The sequence below is a fragment of the Carcharhinus amblyrhynchos genome, chromosome 17 (genome assembly GCF_965287045.1).
Source record: "Carcharhinus amblyrhynchos chromosome 17, sCarAmb.v2.hapA, whole genome shotgun sequence".
Classification (NCBI taxonomy): domain Eukaryota; kingdom Metazoa; phylum Chordata; class Chondrichthyes; order Carcharhiniformes; family Carcharhinidae; genus Carcharhinus; species Carcharhinus amblyrhynchos.
In genome coordinates, this window is record NC_137340.1 from 820983 (window position 1) to 835887 (window position 14905).

The 14905-nt window shown below is 43.6% G+C and overlaps 1 protein-coding gene across 1 annotated transcript in view; it reads left to right on the top strand.

Moving 5' to 3' along the window:
- ddx21 (DEAD (Asp-Glu-Ala-Asp) box helicase 21) overlaps positions 1 to 14905 on the top strand; it is a 52885-nt gene that overhangs the window by 12805 nt on the left and 25175 nt on the right. Inside the window, exons 6-10 of the mRNA XM_080205370.1 lie at positions 317 to 502; positions 2731 to 2876; positions 5401 to 5550; positions 10659 to 10820; positions 13954 to 14073. Of these exons, the coding sequence (XP_080061496.1) occupies positions 317 to 502; positions 2731 to 2876; positions 5401 to 5550; positions 10659 to 10820; positions 13954 to 14073 (764 nt within the window). The remainder of the gene's footprint in view (positions 1 to 316; positions 503 to 2730; positions 2877 to 5400; positions 5551 to 10658; positions 10821 to 13953; positions 14074 to 14905) is intronic.

Consider the following 14905-nt stretch of genomic DNA (forward strand, 5'->3'; position numbering starts at 1 on the left):
AAACAGCCCTTTTGTAGTATACTGACTTGTTTCATTTTATAAACAATTCTTTTGTGTGATGTGACCATCGCTGGAAATGCTAGTATTTGTTGTTCATCTTTAATTGCCCTTGAGAAGGTAATGGAGGGCTAACTTCTTAAAATGCTGAAGATAGATACATAGTACTGTTGGTTAATTAATTGTAGACCTCTGAACAGTTTGATATCTGGTGAAGTAATGAGTGTTGTTTCATTACTGAATTGATTGTGTGAGAAATGTTCCTAGTCCAGTTCTGAATGGAATATACAGAGGGAATTATAATTGAATTTTTTTTTAGTGGAAAGCATCCGAAATGGTATCGATATTCTGGTGGGAACACCTGGGAGAATCAGGGACCATCTTCAGAACATGAAAATTGACTTGTCTAGACTGAAACATGTGGTCCTCGATGAAGTGGATCAGATGCTGGACATGGGCTTTGCTGACCAGGTGGAGGATATTCTGAAAGTGGCGTACAAAAAAGGTGGGTCATTGCACTCCTCCATAAGGTTTATTTTTTTTCTGTATGGGTAGCACAGTGGTTAGCACTGCTGCCTCACAGCACCATGGATCCGGGTTCAGTTCCTGGATTGGGTCACTCTCTGTGTGGAGTCTGCACATTATCCCCGTGTCTGCATGGGTTTCCTTCGGGTGCTTTTGCTTCCTTTCATAGTTTGAAAGATGTGCAGGTTAGCTGCATTGGCCATGCTAAATTCTCCCTCAGTGTACCCAAACAGGCGCTGGCATGTGATGACTAGGGGATTTTCATAGTAACTTCATTGCAGTGTTAATGTAAGCCTACTTGTGACACAAATAGATGAACTTTAAATCTTTAGCTTCTGTTCTTCAGTTGTTACACATTACAGGAAGGGTGAAATTACGCTGGAAAAGGGCAGAGGAGGTTTACAAGAATAGTGCCAGGGCTAAAGAAGTGTAGCTTTGAGGAGAAATTGAATAGGTTGGGGTTTTCCTTGGAACAAAGAAGGCTGAGGGGTGACATGATAGAGGCATACAAAAATATGAGGAGGAGAGATAGACTTTCCCTTGGTGGAGAATACTAGAACCAGCCGACATAGATTCAAGATAACTAGCAGTAGGTATAGAGGTGACATGAGGAAAAAGCTTTTTATGCAGATTGTGGTGGGTGTCTGGAATTTTGCTGCCTGAGTTGCTGGTGGAGGCAGAGACTCTAAACTTTTTTAAAAAGTACCTGGATTTGTACCTTAAGTGCTGCAAGCGACAGGTTAATGGGCTGGGTGCAGGAAGGTGGAATTAGAAAGGGCACCTGGGTGTGCTTGGGCTGGCATGGACAAGATGGACCAAATGACTTCTGTTTGTGCTGCAGCTTTTCTTTTGGTTCTAATAAAAAAAGTCAAAACACAGGCTCAAGAACAGTGCATAAAGACCTGAAAGAAATCACAAGAAATGCTGGGTGTACATCTGGTGGATGCATCAAAGGGAAACACGGGGAAGGGACCAAGTGCTTACAAGATGAAGCAAATACATGCAAGACTTGTTTAAGGACAACTGACCCCTAACAATTAAGAAATACATGGATTGTCCAAAGATTGTGAAAGATTAAGTAAGAACAGCAATAAACTCAAAGGCCCAGATTAAATAATTACTGGGCAAATTAAAACTTTAGAATACTTTGGAATAGGCAAAATGACTAATGTTCAATGAAATTAATGACACGGGAGAAATCCCAGAAGACCTAAGTAAATTAATATTTATTGTCCCTAAAAACCTGGAGCGATTGAATGTGAACATCGTTGCCCTACCAGTCTTGATGAGTTGCATTAGGATCCTTCAAGTAACGTAGAAAATCGGAGCAGGAGTGGAACATTTGGCCCTTCGAGCCTGCTCCACCAGTCAAAATGATCAGAACTCATCCCCTGGCTCAACACCATACTCCTGTGCTCTCCCCATACTGCCTGACGTCCTTAGAGTCTAGAAGTCTATCTTTGAGACAGAGACTGATGGAGGATGGGAGATGGCGTGTCTATGTCCTGTGTGTGTGTGTGTGTGTGTGTGTCTGCACGTGTGTTTGACAGCAGGAGGGTGCATATGCCCATCTGCCTGCCTGCCTTGCTGAGCGTCTGCGCTCAATCCTCACCCTCACTGCCCCACTCCATCATACACACTTACTCTTGCAGTGGATGAGGGAGACTGAATAAGTTACCTGAGACTGATAGGTGAAAATAATAGGCTCGGCTGTTTACGTTCAAGATTGAATCAATGAAGTCCTGCATATTAAAAACATCAAGGGTCACATGGATAGTGAGGGAAAATTATGTTGAAGTCAACAATCAGCCATGATCTCATTGACTGGCAGAGTGGGTTTGAAGGGGTCCTCCTCCTCCTGTTTTTATGAAAGGTGGGGCGACATGCTGCTTGTTAGGGTCATTTGTTGTTTGGTGCACACACCTCTCCTGTGTGGCTCTGTGTTAATTTGACCATCAGTATGTTCGTAAAAGTTTTGGAAATCATGTGGCACCATTTTTGTTGCTTCCTGCCTGATGAGGCTGCATTGACCCTGGTGTGTGACACTGGAGAATCATTAATGATAGGTGATCAGGTGGAAACCGTTGCATGTCCGGCTTCTATGACTTGGTGACACTTCTGACTTGTGATTTTCATTCTTTTTAATGCAAAATGCTTCTTACTTCTGAAATGTATCTTTGTTTCCCCCCACACCACTTGCTCAATAAGATTCCAACGAAAACCCTCAAACACTCCTCTTCTCTGCAACCTGCCCTGCTTGGGTTTACCAAGTTGCAAAGAAGTATATGCGAGAGCAGTACAAACAGGTTGATCTCATTGGAAAATGGACTCAGAGAGCAGCTACAACTGTTGAGGTAGGTTTCTATGATTCTGTTCTATAAACATTAACATCTGATTGCACAATTGAAGGTGCAGGATAGAGTTCCTGCTAAATTTAATTCAGTAAATGTAGCTACATAGATTCAAAAACTCAGTGTTGAAGGGACACCTAGCCTGCTGTGTCTGTGCTGTAACACACGTAGTCCATCCTGTTCTTCCCCATCCCATCCCTAGCTGTAATGTGTTACACATGCAACTTTTTTTTTCTCATAATGCTTATCTAATTCCCTTTTGAAATCCACAATGAAGTCTGTCTCTGCTATACACAACGCATTCGACTGGCAGCGTAAAAAACTTTTCCTCATTGCAGTTGATTCCCTTGTCAGCCAGCTTAAATGAATGTCCTCTGGTCCTTTACCCTTGCAATGGTAACGGTTTCTCCCTACCCACTTTGTCCAGCTCCCTCATTAACATCTCTCTTAAATCTCCTCAATCTTCTCTTAAGGCAAACAATTCCAGGTTCTCTAGCCTATCCATGTAACTGAAGTCCCTCATCCCTAGAACTATTCTTCATCGTTTATAAATCTTTCATATCTATATTCAAATGCGTTGACCAGAACTGAACACAGTAATTCAATTCAGACCAAAGCAGTGTTTTTTTTACAAGTTTAATTTGATTTTGTAATCAGTGCTTCATTTTAAAGCCCAATATCCTTTAGGCCTTTTTAATTACTTTCTTAACCTATTTGTGCATGTGTACCCCAAGGTGTCTTCATAAGTGAATTCATTGGCTCACCTGGTTCACTAATGTCCTTTAGGGAAGGAAATCTGTCTCCTTTGTCTGGTCTGGCCTATATGTGACTCAGTAATGTGGATGAATCTTAAGTATCACTCAGTTTAAGAAGGACTGTCAGAGAAGAGATAACCAGCCGTGGTTTTCGAAGGAAATAAAGGAGAGTATTATTTATCAAAATTCGCTGGACTCTGGGGAAGTGCCGGAAGACTGGTAAACGGCGAATGTTACGCCGCTGTTTAGAAAAGGTAGCAGACAAAAGGCAGGGAATTATACGCCGGTTAGTTTAACGTCAGTAGTTGGAAAAATGCTAGAATCCATCATCAAAGAAGAAAGAGCGAGACGCCTAGAAAGGAACGGGTTTGATCAAGCAGATGCAGCACGGATTTGAGAAGGGGAAGTTGTGTTTAACGAATTTATTGGATTTTATGAGGATGTGACTAATGCGCTAGACAGAGGGGAACTGGTGGATGTGGTGTTTTTAGATTTCCAGAAGGCGTTTGATAAGGTGCCTCACAAAAGGTTAGAGTGCACGGAGTTGGGGGTAAGTTGTTAGCGTGGATAGAGGATTGGTTGGTTGTCTAATAGGAAGCAGAGAGTTGGAATCAATGGGTGCTATTCTGGTTGGCGGTTGGTGACTAGTGGAGTGCTGCAGGGATCGGTGCTGGGGCCTCAACTGTTTACCACTTACATAGACGATCTGGAGGAGGGGGCTGAGTGTAGGGTAACGAAATTTGCTGATGACACAAAGATGAGTGGAAAAGCAAATTGAGCGGAGGGTGTGGGAAGTTTGCAGAGAGATCTGGATAGGCTGAGTGAGTAGGCGAGGATCTGGCACATGGAGTATAATGTTAGCAAATGTGAGGTTATCCACTTTGGTAGAAATAATAGTAGGAGGGATTATTATTTAAAGGGCGGAAAGCTGCAGCATGCTACGGTGCAGAGGGACCTGGGGGTCCTTGTGCACGAGTCGCAAAAACCCAGTCTGCAGGTGCAGCAGGTGATCAAGAAGGCGAATGGGATGCTGGCCTTTATAGTGAGGGGGATAGAATATAAAAGCAGGGAGGTCTTGCTGCAACTGTACACGGTACTGGTGAGACCGCAGCTGGAGTACTGTCTGCAGTTATGGTCGCTGCATTTGCAAAAGGATATATTGACCTTGGAGGGAGTGCAGAGGAGGTTCACGAGGCTGATACTGGAGATGAGGGGGTTAGCCTATGAAGGGAGACTGAATAGACTGGGCCTGTACTTGTTATCAAGTTTAGAAGGCTGAGGTGGGATCTTATAGAGACATATAAGATAATGAAGGGAATGGATAGGGTAGAGGTAGAGAGATTCTTCCCGCTTAGAAAGGATAGCAGAACTAGAGGGCACAGCCTCAAAATAAGGGGGAGCAGTTTAGATCGGAGTTGAGGAGTGGTGAATCTCTGGAATTCTCTGCCCGTTGAAGTGGTGGAGGCTACCTCGCTAAATATATTTAAGTCACGGGTTGATAGGTTTCTGATAGACAAGGGAATTAAGGGTTATGGGGAGAAAGTCGGAAAGTGGAACTGATCCACTTCAGATCAGCCGTGATCTTATTGAATGGCGGGGCAGGCTCAAAGGGCTAGATGGCCTACTCCTGCTCCTATCTCTTATGTTTATGATATTCATTCCTTTATCACTGGATTCAACATCTGCTCACATTCTTGGGTTCCGGTCTCAACTGAGGAGTAGAATCCACAACCAAAATCCTTCCATTCGTTTTATTTTGTCTCCTCCACCAGCATTTGGCCATAGAATGCCATTGGTCACAGCGAGCAGCAGTAATCGGTGATGTCATCCAGGTGTACAGCGGCAGTCGTGGACGAACTATCGTTTTCTGTGAAACAAAGAAGGAAGTAAATGAGCTGGTGGTGAATACCTCAATAAAACAGGTACTACGTTCTCTTCTAGCTTTACTGTACTTCATTCTAGGTTTATATATCACGTTCTATAGCAATAAACCCGTACGTAACCAGCATTGTACCCCAGTATAATACACTAACAGACGTGTACCCACCTTTGCTCGGGGTTCATGCAGTTTACCGTGTAATGAACCTTCCTCCCCATTCTGATAATTATCCTAGCAGTGTTTTTAATAATATAAGAAATGAAGCAATGGCTTATTGATATTATCACTAGACTATTAATCTGAAACTCAGCTAATGTCTGGGTACCTGGGTTCGAATCCTGCTACGGAGGATGGTGGAATTTGAGTTCAGTAAAAATAATGTGGAATTGAGAATGTACTGATGCTCATGAAAGCATTGTCCGTTGTCGGGAAAACCCATCTGGTTCACTAATGTCCTTTAGGGAAGGAAATCTGCTGCCCTTACCTGGTCTGGCCTACATGTGACTCCGGAGCCACAGCAATGCGGTTGACTCTCAATTGCCCTCGGACAACTAGGGGTGGGCAATAAATGTTGCCCAGCCGGTGACACCGATGTCTCACGAATGAAAAAAGGAATAGGCCATTCAGCCCTTCTAGCCTGCTCTGCCATTCAATGAGACTGATCAGCCATTCATGGCTGATCTTGTATTTCAACAGCATTCTCCTACACTATCTCCATGTTTTTAATATGTGGAAATCTGTCGGTCTCAGTCTTGAATATATTCAATAACAGAGTTTTCACAGCCCTCTTGGATAGAGAATTCTAAAGATTCACCAGCCTCTGAGTAACGAAATTCCTTCTCATCTCAGTCTTAAATGGCCTGTCCCTAATTCTGAAACTATATTCGATGCTTCAATCCTCCCGCCCCCTCCGTCTGCCTGGGGAAACATCCTTCCTGTTTCTACTGTGTCAATCTCTAAGAATTTTATATGTTTGAATGAGATCACCTCTCATTCTTCTAAACTTAAGTGAATAAAAGTCAGTCTGTTTAATCCTTCCTCATAGGACAATCCCTCAATCCAGGAAGTAGTATGGTGAGCCTTTCTTGTACTCCCTCTATGGCATGTATATTTTTCTGTAGGTAAGGAGACCAAAAGTTCACACAATACTCCAGGTGCAGTCTCAAGGCCGACATACCATTTGCCTTCATTGCCAGCTGTGCCTGCATGTTAACTTTCAGTGACCCAAGAGCAAGGACACCCAAGCCCCTTTGAAGTTCAACACAACCTAGCCTCTCACCCTTTAAGAAGTACGTAGAGAACAAAAAAAAGTGCAGCAATGAACAGGCCCTTTGGCCCTCCAAGCCTGTGCCGATCACGATGTTCTAACCAAACTAAAACAACTTCTGCCCTTATTTGATCCGTATCCCTCTATTCCCTCCCTATTCATGTACCCATCCAGATGCCTCTTAAATGTCGCTAATGTGCCAGCTTCGCCCACCACCTCTGGCAGCGTGTTCCAGGCACCCACCACTCTCTGTGTGAAAAACTTCCTCTGCGCATCTCCCTTAAACATTCCTCCTCTACCTTGAACCTGTGCCCACTTGTAACTGACACTTCCACTCTTGGAAAAAGTCTCTGACTATCTAGCCTGTAGATGTCTCTCATAATTTTGTAGATCTCTATCAGGCCCCCCCTCAGCCTCTGTCTTTCCAGTGAAAGCAATCCTAGTTTATTTATTGTTTCCCCATAGCCAATACCATCAAGACCAAGCAACATTCTGGTGAACCTTTGCACTCTCTCCAAAGCTTCCTTCTGATGACGAGAACTGCAAGCAATACTCCAAATGCGACCTAACCAAGATTTTATATAGCTACAACATGATTGCCCAACTCTTGTACTCAATGCCCTGGCTGATGAAGGCAAGCATGCCATATGCCCCTTTTAGGGAACTGTGGTCCTGCACGCCTAGACCCTCTGCATGTTAATTTTCCAAAGGGTTCTGCCATTTACAGTATAATTCACACCTAAATTTGATCCTCCAAAATGCATCACCTTGCATTTTCGGGATTAAACTCCATCTGCCATTTCTGTGCCCAAGACTCCAATCTATCTATATCCTGTTGTATCCGCTGACAATCCCCAGCCCTATCAGCGACTCCACCAATCTTCGTGTCACCTGCAAACGTATTAATCGGGCCACCCACGTTTTCCTCTAGATTATTATGTATACTATAACCAACAAAGGTCCCAGCACTGATTCCTGCAGAACACCACTAGCTGCAGATCTCTATTTTGAAAAACACCCTTCCACCACTACTTTCTGTCTTCTATAACCAAGCTAGTTCTGTTTCCATCTAGCCAGTCCACCCCAAATCCCATGTGCTTTGAGTTTTTGTACCAGTCTACCATATGGAACCTTGTAAAATGCCTTGCTAAAGTCCATATAAACTACATCCACAGCCCTTCCCTCGTCAGTTAGAAGTAAGAAGTCTCACAACACCAGGTTAAAGTCCAACAGGTTTATTTAGTGTCATGAACTTTCTGAGCACTGCTCAGAGTGAGTGACCTCGTACAAAACCACGCTGCCTGTCATTAATCAGTCCATTTTATTGCAAACATGAATACATCCTGTCCCTCAGTATTTTCTCCAAAAACTTCCCCACCACTGATGTCAGTTTCACGGCCCTATAATTTACTGAATTATCCCTGCTTCCTTTTTTAAGCAAGGGAATAACATAGGCTATTCTCCAGTTCGCTGGAACCTTGCCACTGGCCAGAGGATGTGAAGATATCTGTTAAGGCCCCAGTTATTTCTCCCCTTGCCTCCCACAGTAACCTGCATAGATCCCATCCAGCCCCGGAGATTTGTCTATCTCAATGAAATTTAGGATACTCAACACTTCCTCCTTTGATGTATTGATATTTTCTAGAGCATCTACACACGAATCTCTGACCTCAACATCTGTCATGTCCTTCTCTTTGGTGAATACCGATACAAAGTACTCATTTTACTGGGGTGGCACAGTGGATAGCACTGCTGCTTCACAGCTCCAGGGTCCCTGGGTTCGATTCCCAGCTCGGGTCACTGTCTGCGTGGGTTTCCTCCGAGTGCTCCGGTTTCCTCCCACAGTCCAAAGATGTCCAGGTTAGGTTGATTGGCCATGCTAAGAAATTGCCCCTTAGTGCCTAGGGATGCATAGGTTAGAGGGATATGGGGGTAGGGCCTGGGTAGGTTGGTGTTCGATGCAGACTTGATGGGCTTCTTTCTGCACTATAGGGTTCTATGATTAAAGATCTCACCCATTTCCTGTGGCTCCACGCATAACTTCCCTCTATTCCTTTGAGTGGGCCTACCCTTTCACTTGACTGCTTTCTTGCTTCTAATATATGCATAAAAAGCCTTGGGATTCTCTTGATCCTGTTTGCTAAAGACATTTCATGGCCACTTTTAGCGCTCCTGACTCCACATTTAAGTTCCTTCCTACTTTCGCTGTACTCCTCAAGGGCTTTGTCAGTTTTTAGATGCCTAGACCCATCGTATGCTTCCTTTTTGACTAAGCTTAATTTTATCTTGTTATTCATGGTTCCTGATTCCTGCCATTTCTTTCCTTCATTTTTATGGGGGAATGTCTGTCCTGCACTTCAAAGGCCTCCCAAATGCCAGACGTGGCTTTGCCCTCAAATAGCTGCTCCCGAACCACTTCCACCAGTTCATGTCTAATTTGGATATGAGAGCCACTCTTGTTCTTATCCATAACTATCTGAATTCCAATGGAATTATGGTCAGTAAATCTAAAATGCTCCCCTATTGAATCATCGATCGTCGATTTAAGTTTTTCCCTACCAAAGTAGATAATCTGTGGTGTGGGATAAAAATAGCTGTACAGCTACTTTTGGATTTTGTTTGGTCACCCAAAGGGGACTGAGATTTTTGGAGTTTATAAACAGCTTTCATTTTAGTGCTATAGTATGGGATCATTTGCTCCAGCTGACGGTGATCTAGAGAGCCCTGAATAAAGCATTACACAGTTAGACTAACCAATTCAGTTACAAGTAATTAACATATACCATCAAAAATTATCTTTATCCACTCAACTATTAGTTGGGATGACATAAGGTGTAACATGTGAATATAGTTATCCAATTACAACTTGTGCACATCTGCATAATTATAATATCAAGTATATATGTTTCCCTATTTAAAACTTCCAGACACGAGTATGATAGGCATATGTCTGACCATTGGTATATCAACCTTCTTTGTCCATTGTCCCTCAGCTGCGCATGGTTTTATTGATATGTATGCTGTGTGATTGAAGCCTACCTTGTAATTAAAAGTTTTATGGTCCTTTACTGTTATTTGGGGCTGCCTGGAGTTAAGACATCTGGTTTTTTGGAACTTCTCTGTCGCTGAGAATTTTGTAAAAAGTCTGACAACACCAGGTTTAAGTCCAACCGATTTATTTGATAGTAAACTCACTAGCTTTCAAGGTTTCCCTCTTCTTCAGGTGAATGGAGAGTTCTGGCCTCAGACAGAGCATATAAAGCACAGACAGTTTACAGATTACTGATTAGAATGTGAATCTTTATACCTAACCTGCTGTTCAAGTCCTAAAGTGGCCGACAGTGTGAGTGGAAGGAGCACTGATCACAGGTTAAAGAGATGTGTATTGTCTCCAGACAGTACAGTAAGTGAGGTTTTGCAAACCCAGGCAAGTCACGGGGGTTACAGATAGTGCGACATGAACCCAAGATCCCTGTTGAGGCCGTCCTCGTGTGCGGAACTTGACTATCAGTCTCTGCTCAGCGACTCTGCGCTGTCGTGTGTCGTGAAGGCTGCCTTGGAGAATGCTTACCCAAAGGTCAGAGGCTGAATGCCCATGACCACTGAAGTGTTTGCCAACAGGGAGGGAACAGTCCTGCCTGGTGATTGTCGAGCGATGTTCATTCATCCGTTGTTGTAGCGCCTGCATGGTCTCCCCAAAGTACCAGTCCAACGCCGGCATATCCACATCATGGCTGAGAATTTTACCAGCTAGCAGCTTATGATATTTTTGTAAACTTGTATGATTATTAACTTCTTCAACCTCCCATTTCTCCACTTTGTATTCTAACTGCCAAATTCTACACGTTTGTTTTACTGAAGGAAGTTTGTCATGATTTCTGCAGGATGCTCAGTGTCTCCACGGGGATATTCCACAGAAACAGAGAGAGATCACATTGAAGGGATTCCGGGATGGTTCCTTCGAGGTGCTGGTTGCCACCAATGTGGCTGCCCGTGGCTTGGATATCCCAGAAGTAGACCTGGTAATACAGAACTGCCCACCAAAGGTAAATTAGTCAGACTGATGTCTGCAGACCACTCGCGTCTAAATTTGATTGTGAATGTTCTTACCGATTTCTACAAGCATTGTTTAAACAGTATTAATCCAAATATTGTATGTACTCGTGTACTGGTCGAGCTTCTGAGACTGCATTTTTAGTCAAAAAAGTAGGGGGTTGGCTGAAGAAATATTTTCGAGGGATTAAAGTCCACCCTCTCCCGTGGTCTTAGTAGGTCAGAGATTAATCCTGGCAATTCTGTCTCCAGTAGGAACCAAAAAGCATTTTTTGACCTCCATGGAGACAGATGTTAATTTGTATACACGGGTTAGTGCTGCTGCCTCACAGCACCAGAGTCTAGAAGTCTATTTCTTTCATAAATATTTTCAGTAACTTAGTCTTCACTGCCTTCTGTGGTCAAGAATTTCACAGGTTCACCACCTTCCCAGTGAAGATATTTTTCCTCATCTCAGTCCTAAATGCTCCCCCCAGTATCCTGAGAATATGATCCCATTGTTCTGAAATCCGCCCCCCACTAAGCTAGCCCTAATTGCCCACGTTTGGCCCGTATCTCTCTATACACATCTTACCCATGTAACTGTCTAAATGCACACACAAGCCAGGAAACAACATCCTTGCATCCAGTTTGTCCAGCCCTTTCAGAAATTTATATACCTCAGTGAGATTCCTTCTCATTCTTCTAAATTCGAATGAATAGAGGCCCTAGAAAGAGTTCAGAAGAGATTTACTAGGATGCTACTGGGATTTGATGGTTGAGTAATAAGAGGCTGGATAGACTGGGACTTTTTTCTCTGGAACATAGGAGACATAGGGATGATCTTAGAGATCTATAAAATAATGAGGGCATAGATCAGTGAGATAATCAACATCTTTTCCCTAAGGCAGTGGAGTCTAAAACTAGAGGGCATAGATTTAAGGCTAGAGGAAAGAGGTACAAAAGGGTCCAGGAGGCAATTTTTTCATACAGGGGACAATGAGTGTCTGGGAGAAGCTGCCAGTGGTAGTAGTAGAGGCGGGTACAATTTTGTCTTTTAAAAAGCATTTAGACAGTTACATGGATAAGATGGGTATAGAGATATGGGCCAAACACGGGCAATGAGGACTAGCTCAGTGGGTACAGAGAAAAAGGGCAGCATGGACAAATTGGGCCAAAGGGCCTGTTTCCATGTTGTAAACCTCTAAGACTCAGTTAATCCGATCTTTCCTTGCACGACAATCCTGCCATCCCTGAAATCAATCCAGTGAACCTTAGTTGCACTCCCTCTATAGTAAGTGTTTTCTTTCTTTGATAAGGAGGCCAAAACCGCACACATTACTCCAGATCTGGCCTCACCAAGGCCTATCCTGATGCAGCACTCCAGTCCGTTTGCAATGAAGGCCAATGTACCATTTGCCTTCCTACTGCTTGCTGTACCTGCATGTTTGCATTCAGTGACAATTGAAATGCAAGTAACAGGAAGGTTGGGGTCATGCTTATGGACTGAGCGAAGGTGCTTCACAAAGTGGTCATCCACTCTACATTTGGTCTTCCCAGACTAAATTGAAAGTAAATTCTGCTTTATCTGGAAGGATTGTTTGGTTCCTGGAGTGAAGGGGGAGGAGGTAAACGATGTTAGACTTTCCCCAATTGCATGTGGAGGGATGAGGTGTTGTGGGTGATGGAGGAGTGACCCCAGGGTGCTAGGGAGGGGAGGTGAGTTGAATATGTGATTGTTGGTACATCATGTTGGAGTTGGCAGAAATGACAGAAAATTAAGCTTTGAATGTGGAAGCTGGTGGGTGGAAATTGAGGACTGTTATTCAGGAAGCAAGAGGTCGGGGTTGAGAGCAGAAGGGTGGGAAATGTGGGCATGGTAAAGGTTCTGTCAACTATAGTGTTGGCTGAAGACAAAAGAGGTGTTACGGTAGCCTTGATGTCTGTGTGGACAGGAGGAACTGAGCAGCTGCCTTTGTGCTCTTACATAAGAAACAGGAGCAGGAGTAGGCCATCTAGCCCTTCGAGCCTGCCCCACCATTCAATAAGATCATGGCTGATCTGAAGTGGATCAGTTCCACTTTCCCGCTTTCTCCCCATAACCCTTAATTCCCTTGTCTGTCAAAAACCTATCTACCGTGACTTAAATATATTTAGTGAGGTAGCCTCCACCACTTCAACGGGCAGAGAATTCCAGAGATTCACCACCCTTTGAGTGAAGTTCCCCCTCAACTCCGTTCTAAACTGCTCCTCCCCCCCCCCACCTTATCTTGAGGCTGTGCCCTCTAGTCCTGTTGTCCTTTCTAAGCGGGAAGAATCTCTCTACCTCTACCCTATCCATCCCTTTCATTATCTTATACGTCCCTATAAGATCCCCCCTCATCCTTCTAAACTCCAACGAGTACAGACCTAGTCTATTTAGTCTCTCTTCATTGTCCAACCCCCTCATCTCCGGTATCAGCCTAGTGAACCTCCTCTGCACTCCCTCCAAGGCCAAAATATCCTTGCACAAGTGCAGCGACCAAAACTGCACACAGTGCTCCAGCTGCGGCCTCACCAGTACCCTGTACAGTTGCAGCAAGACCTTCCTACTTTTATATTCAATCCCCCTCGCTATAAAGGTCAACATTCCATTTGCCTTTTTGATCACCTGCAAACTGGGTTTTTGTGACTCATGCACAAGGACCCCCACATCAACTCTGCGCTGTAGCATGCTGCAGCTTTCCGCCTTTTAAATAATAATCCCTCCGACTATTATTTCTTCTTGGAGTCTATCAATGAATAGACTTACACCAAGTGAGTTTGACTTCAACAGTATGTAGATGATGATTAGGAAGAGTTTGAATTTAATGGCCAATGATTGGGGCTGGACTTTTACACAAGATAGGCCATTACTCAAGTATACGTGCTGTAAACCTGGAGTGTAATAGTTGAGATATTTTATGATAAGTTTCAATGCTGTAGTGAGTTGAATAGTGAAAGGTGACTCGGGCATTTTAGCTGTTCTATATTTCCCCACCTGCAACATTAAATGTTTTGTTAGTTCATGTGTTTTGCAACTTGGGGTTTGAGGTGACTTGCTGTTCTTTAAAATGAAATTCTTGGAAGACGTTTTCTTTTGTTCTAATTTGATCCTATCTGATTAAGGATGTGGATTCCTATATTCATCGTTCTGGCCGTACAGGTAGAGCTGGGCGTACCGGGGTCTGCATTTGTTTTTATCAGCGTAAGGAGGCGGACCAACTGAGATATGTGGAACAGAAAGCCGTAAGTACATGTTGATTTAATTCATGTTGATTGACTTCATTTCCCTTTTCTGCAAAAACTAGTTCATTCAGAAGGGGAATTGTAGCATTCAAGACTTGTGGCTTTGTACAGATTGCTTCAGAAAAGTGGTGATATTTGTAAATCTGTCCTCAGCCAGCAGCAAACAGAAGTAATGATATTGATGTCAACAATCAGCAGCTCAATTCAAACTTATGATATCCAGCCCTTTAGGATTACTCAGTGGTTAGCACTGCTGTTTCATAGCACCAGGGACCCAACTTCAATTCCAGTCTTGGGTGACTCTGGAGTTCGCATGTTCTCCTGCGTGGATTTCCTCTGGGTGCCTCTGTTTCCTCCCTCACTCCAAAGATGTGCAGGTTAGGTGGATTAGCCATCTTAAATTAGCCATCTTAAAAGGATTATGAGGATAAGCTGGAGGGTAGGGCTGGGGTAAGATGCTGTTTCATAAGGTTGGTGCACATTCAGTGGACCAAGTGGCTTTCTGCACTCGAGGGATTCTATGTTTTTTTTGTTCTTAATTAAAGCTAGGTGCTGGTTGAATGCTCCCCTGCTCAAGTTTGACAACTGAACAGAGCTCCCTCTTCTCTGGCATTCACCAAGCGTCAGTGCCTTATGTGTTATTATGCCTTCATTACTTCAACCAAATGCGCATTATTCATTCACAACCTATTGAACTGCAAAGAGCCAATACCTACGTATCCACCTGCATTCTCGTCTAATGCCCAGGTTTCACTTTACAGAAAGAGTGAGTGGTAATTCTGCATGCATGATTTGGTCCCTCTAACCCAGGGCATTGGCTCCATGTGAGACC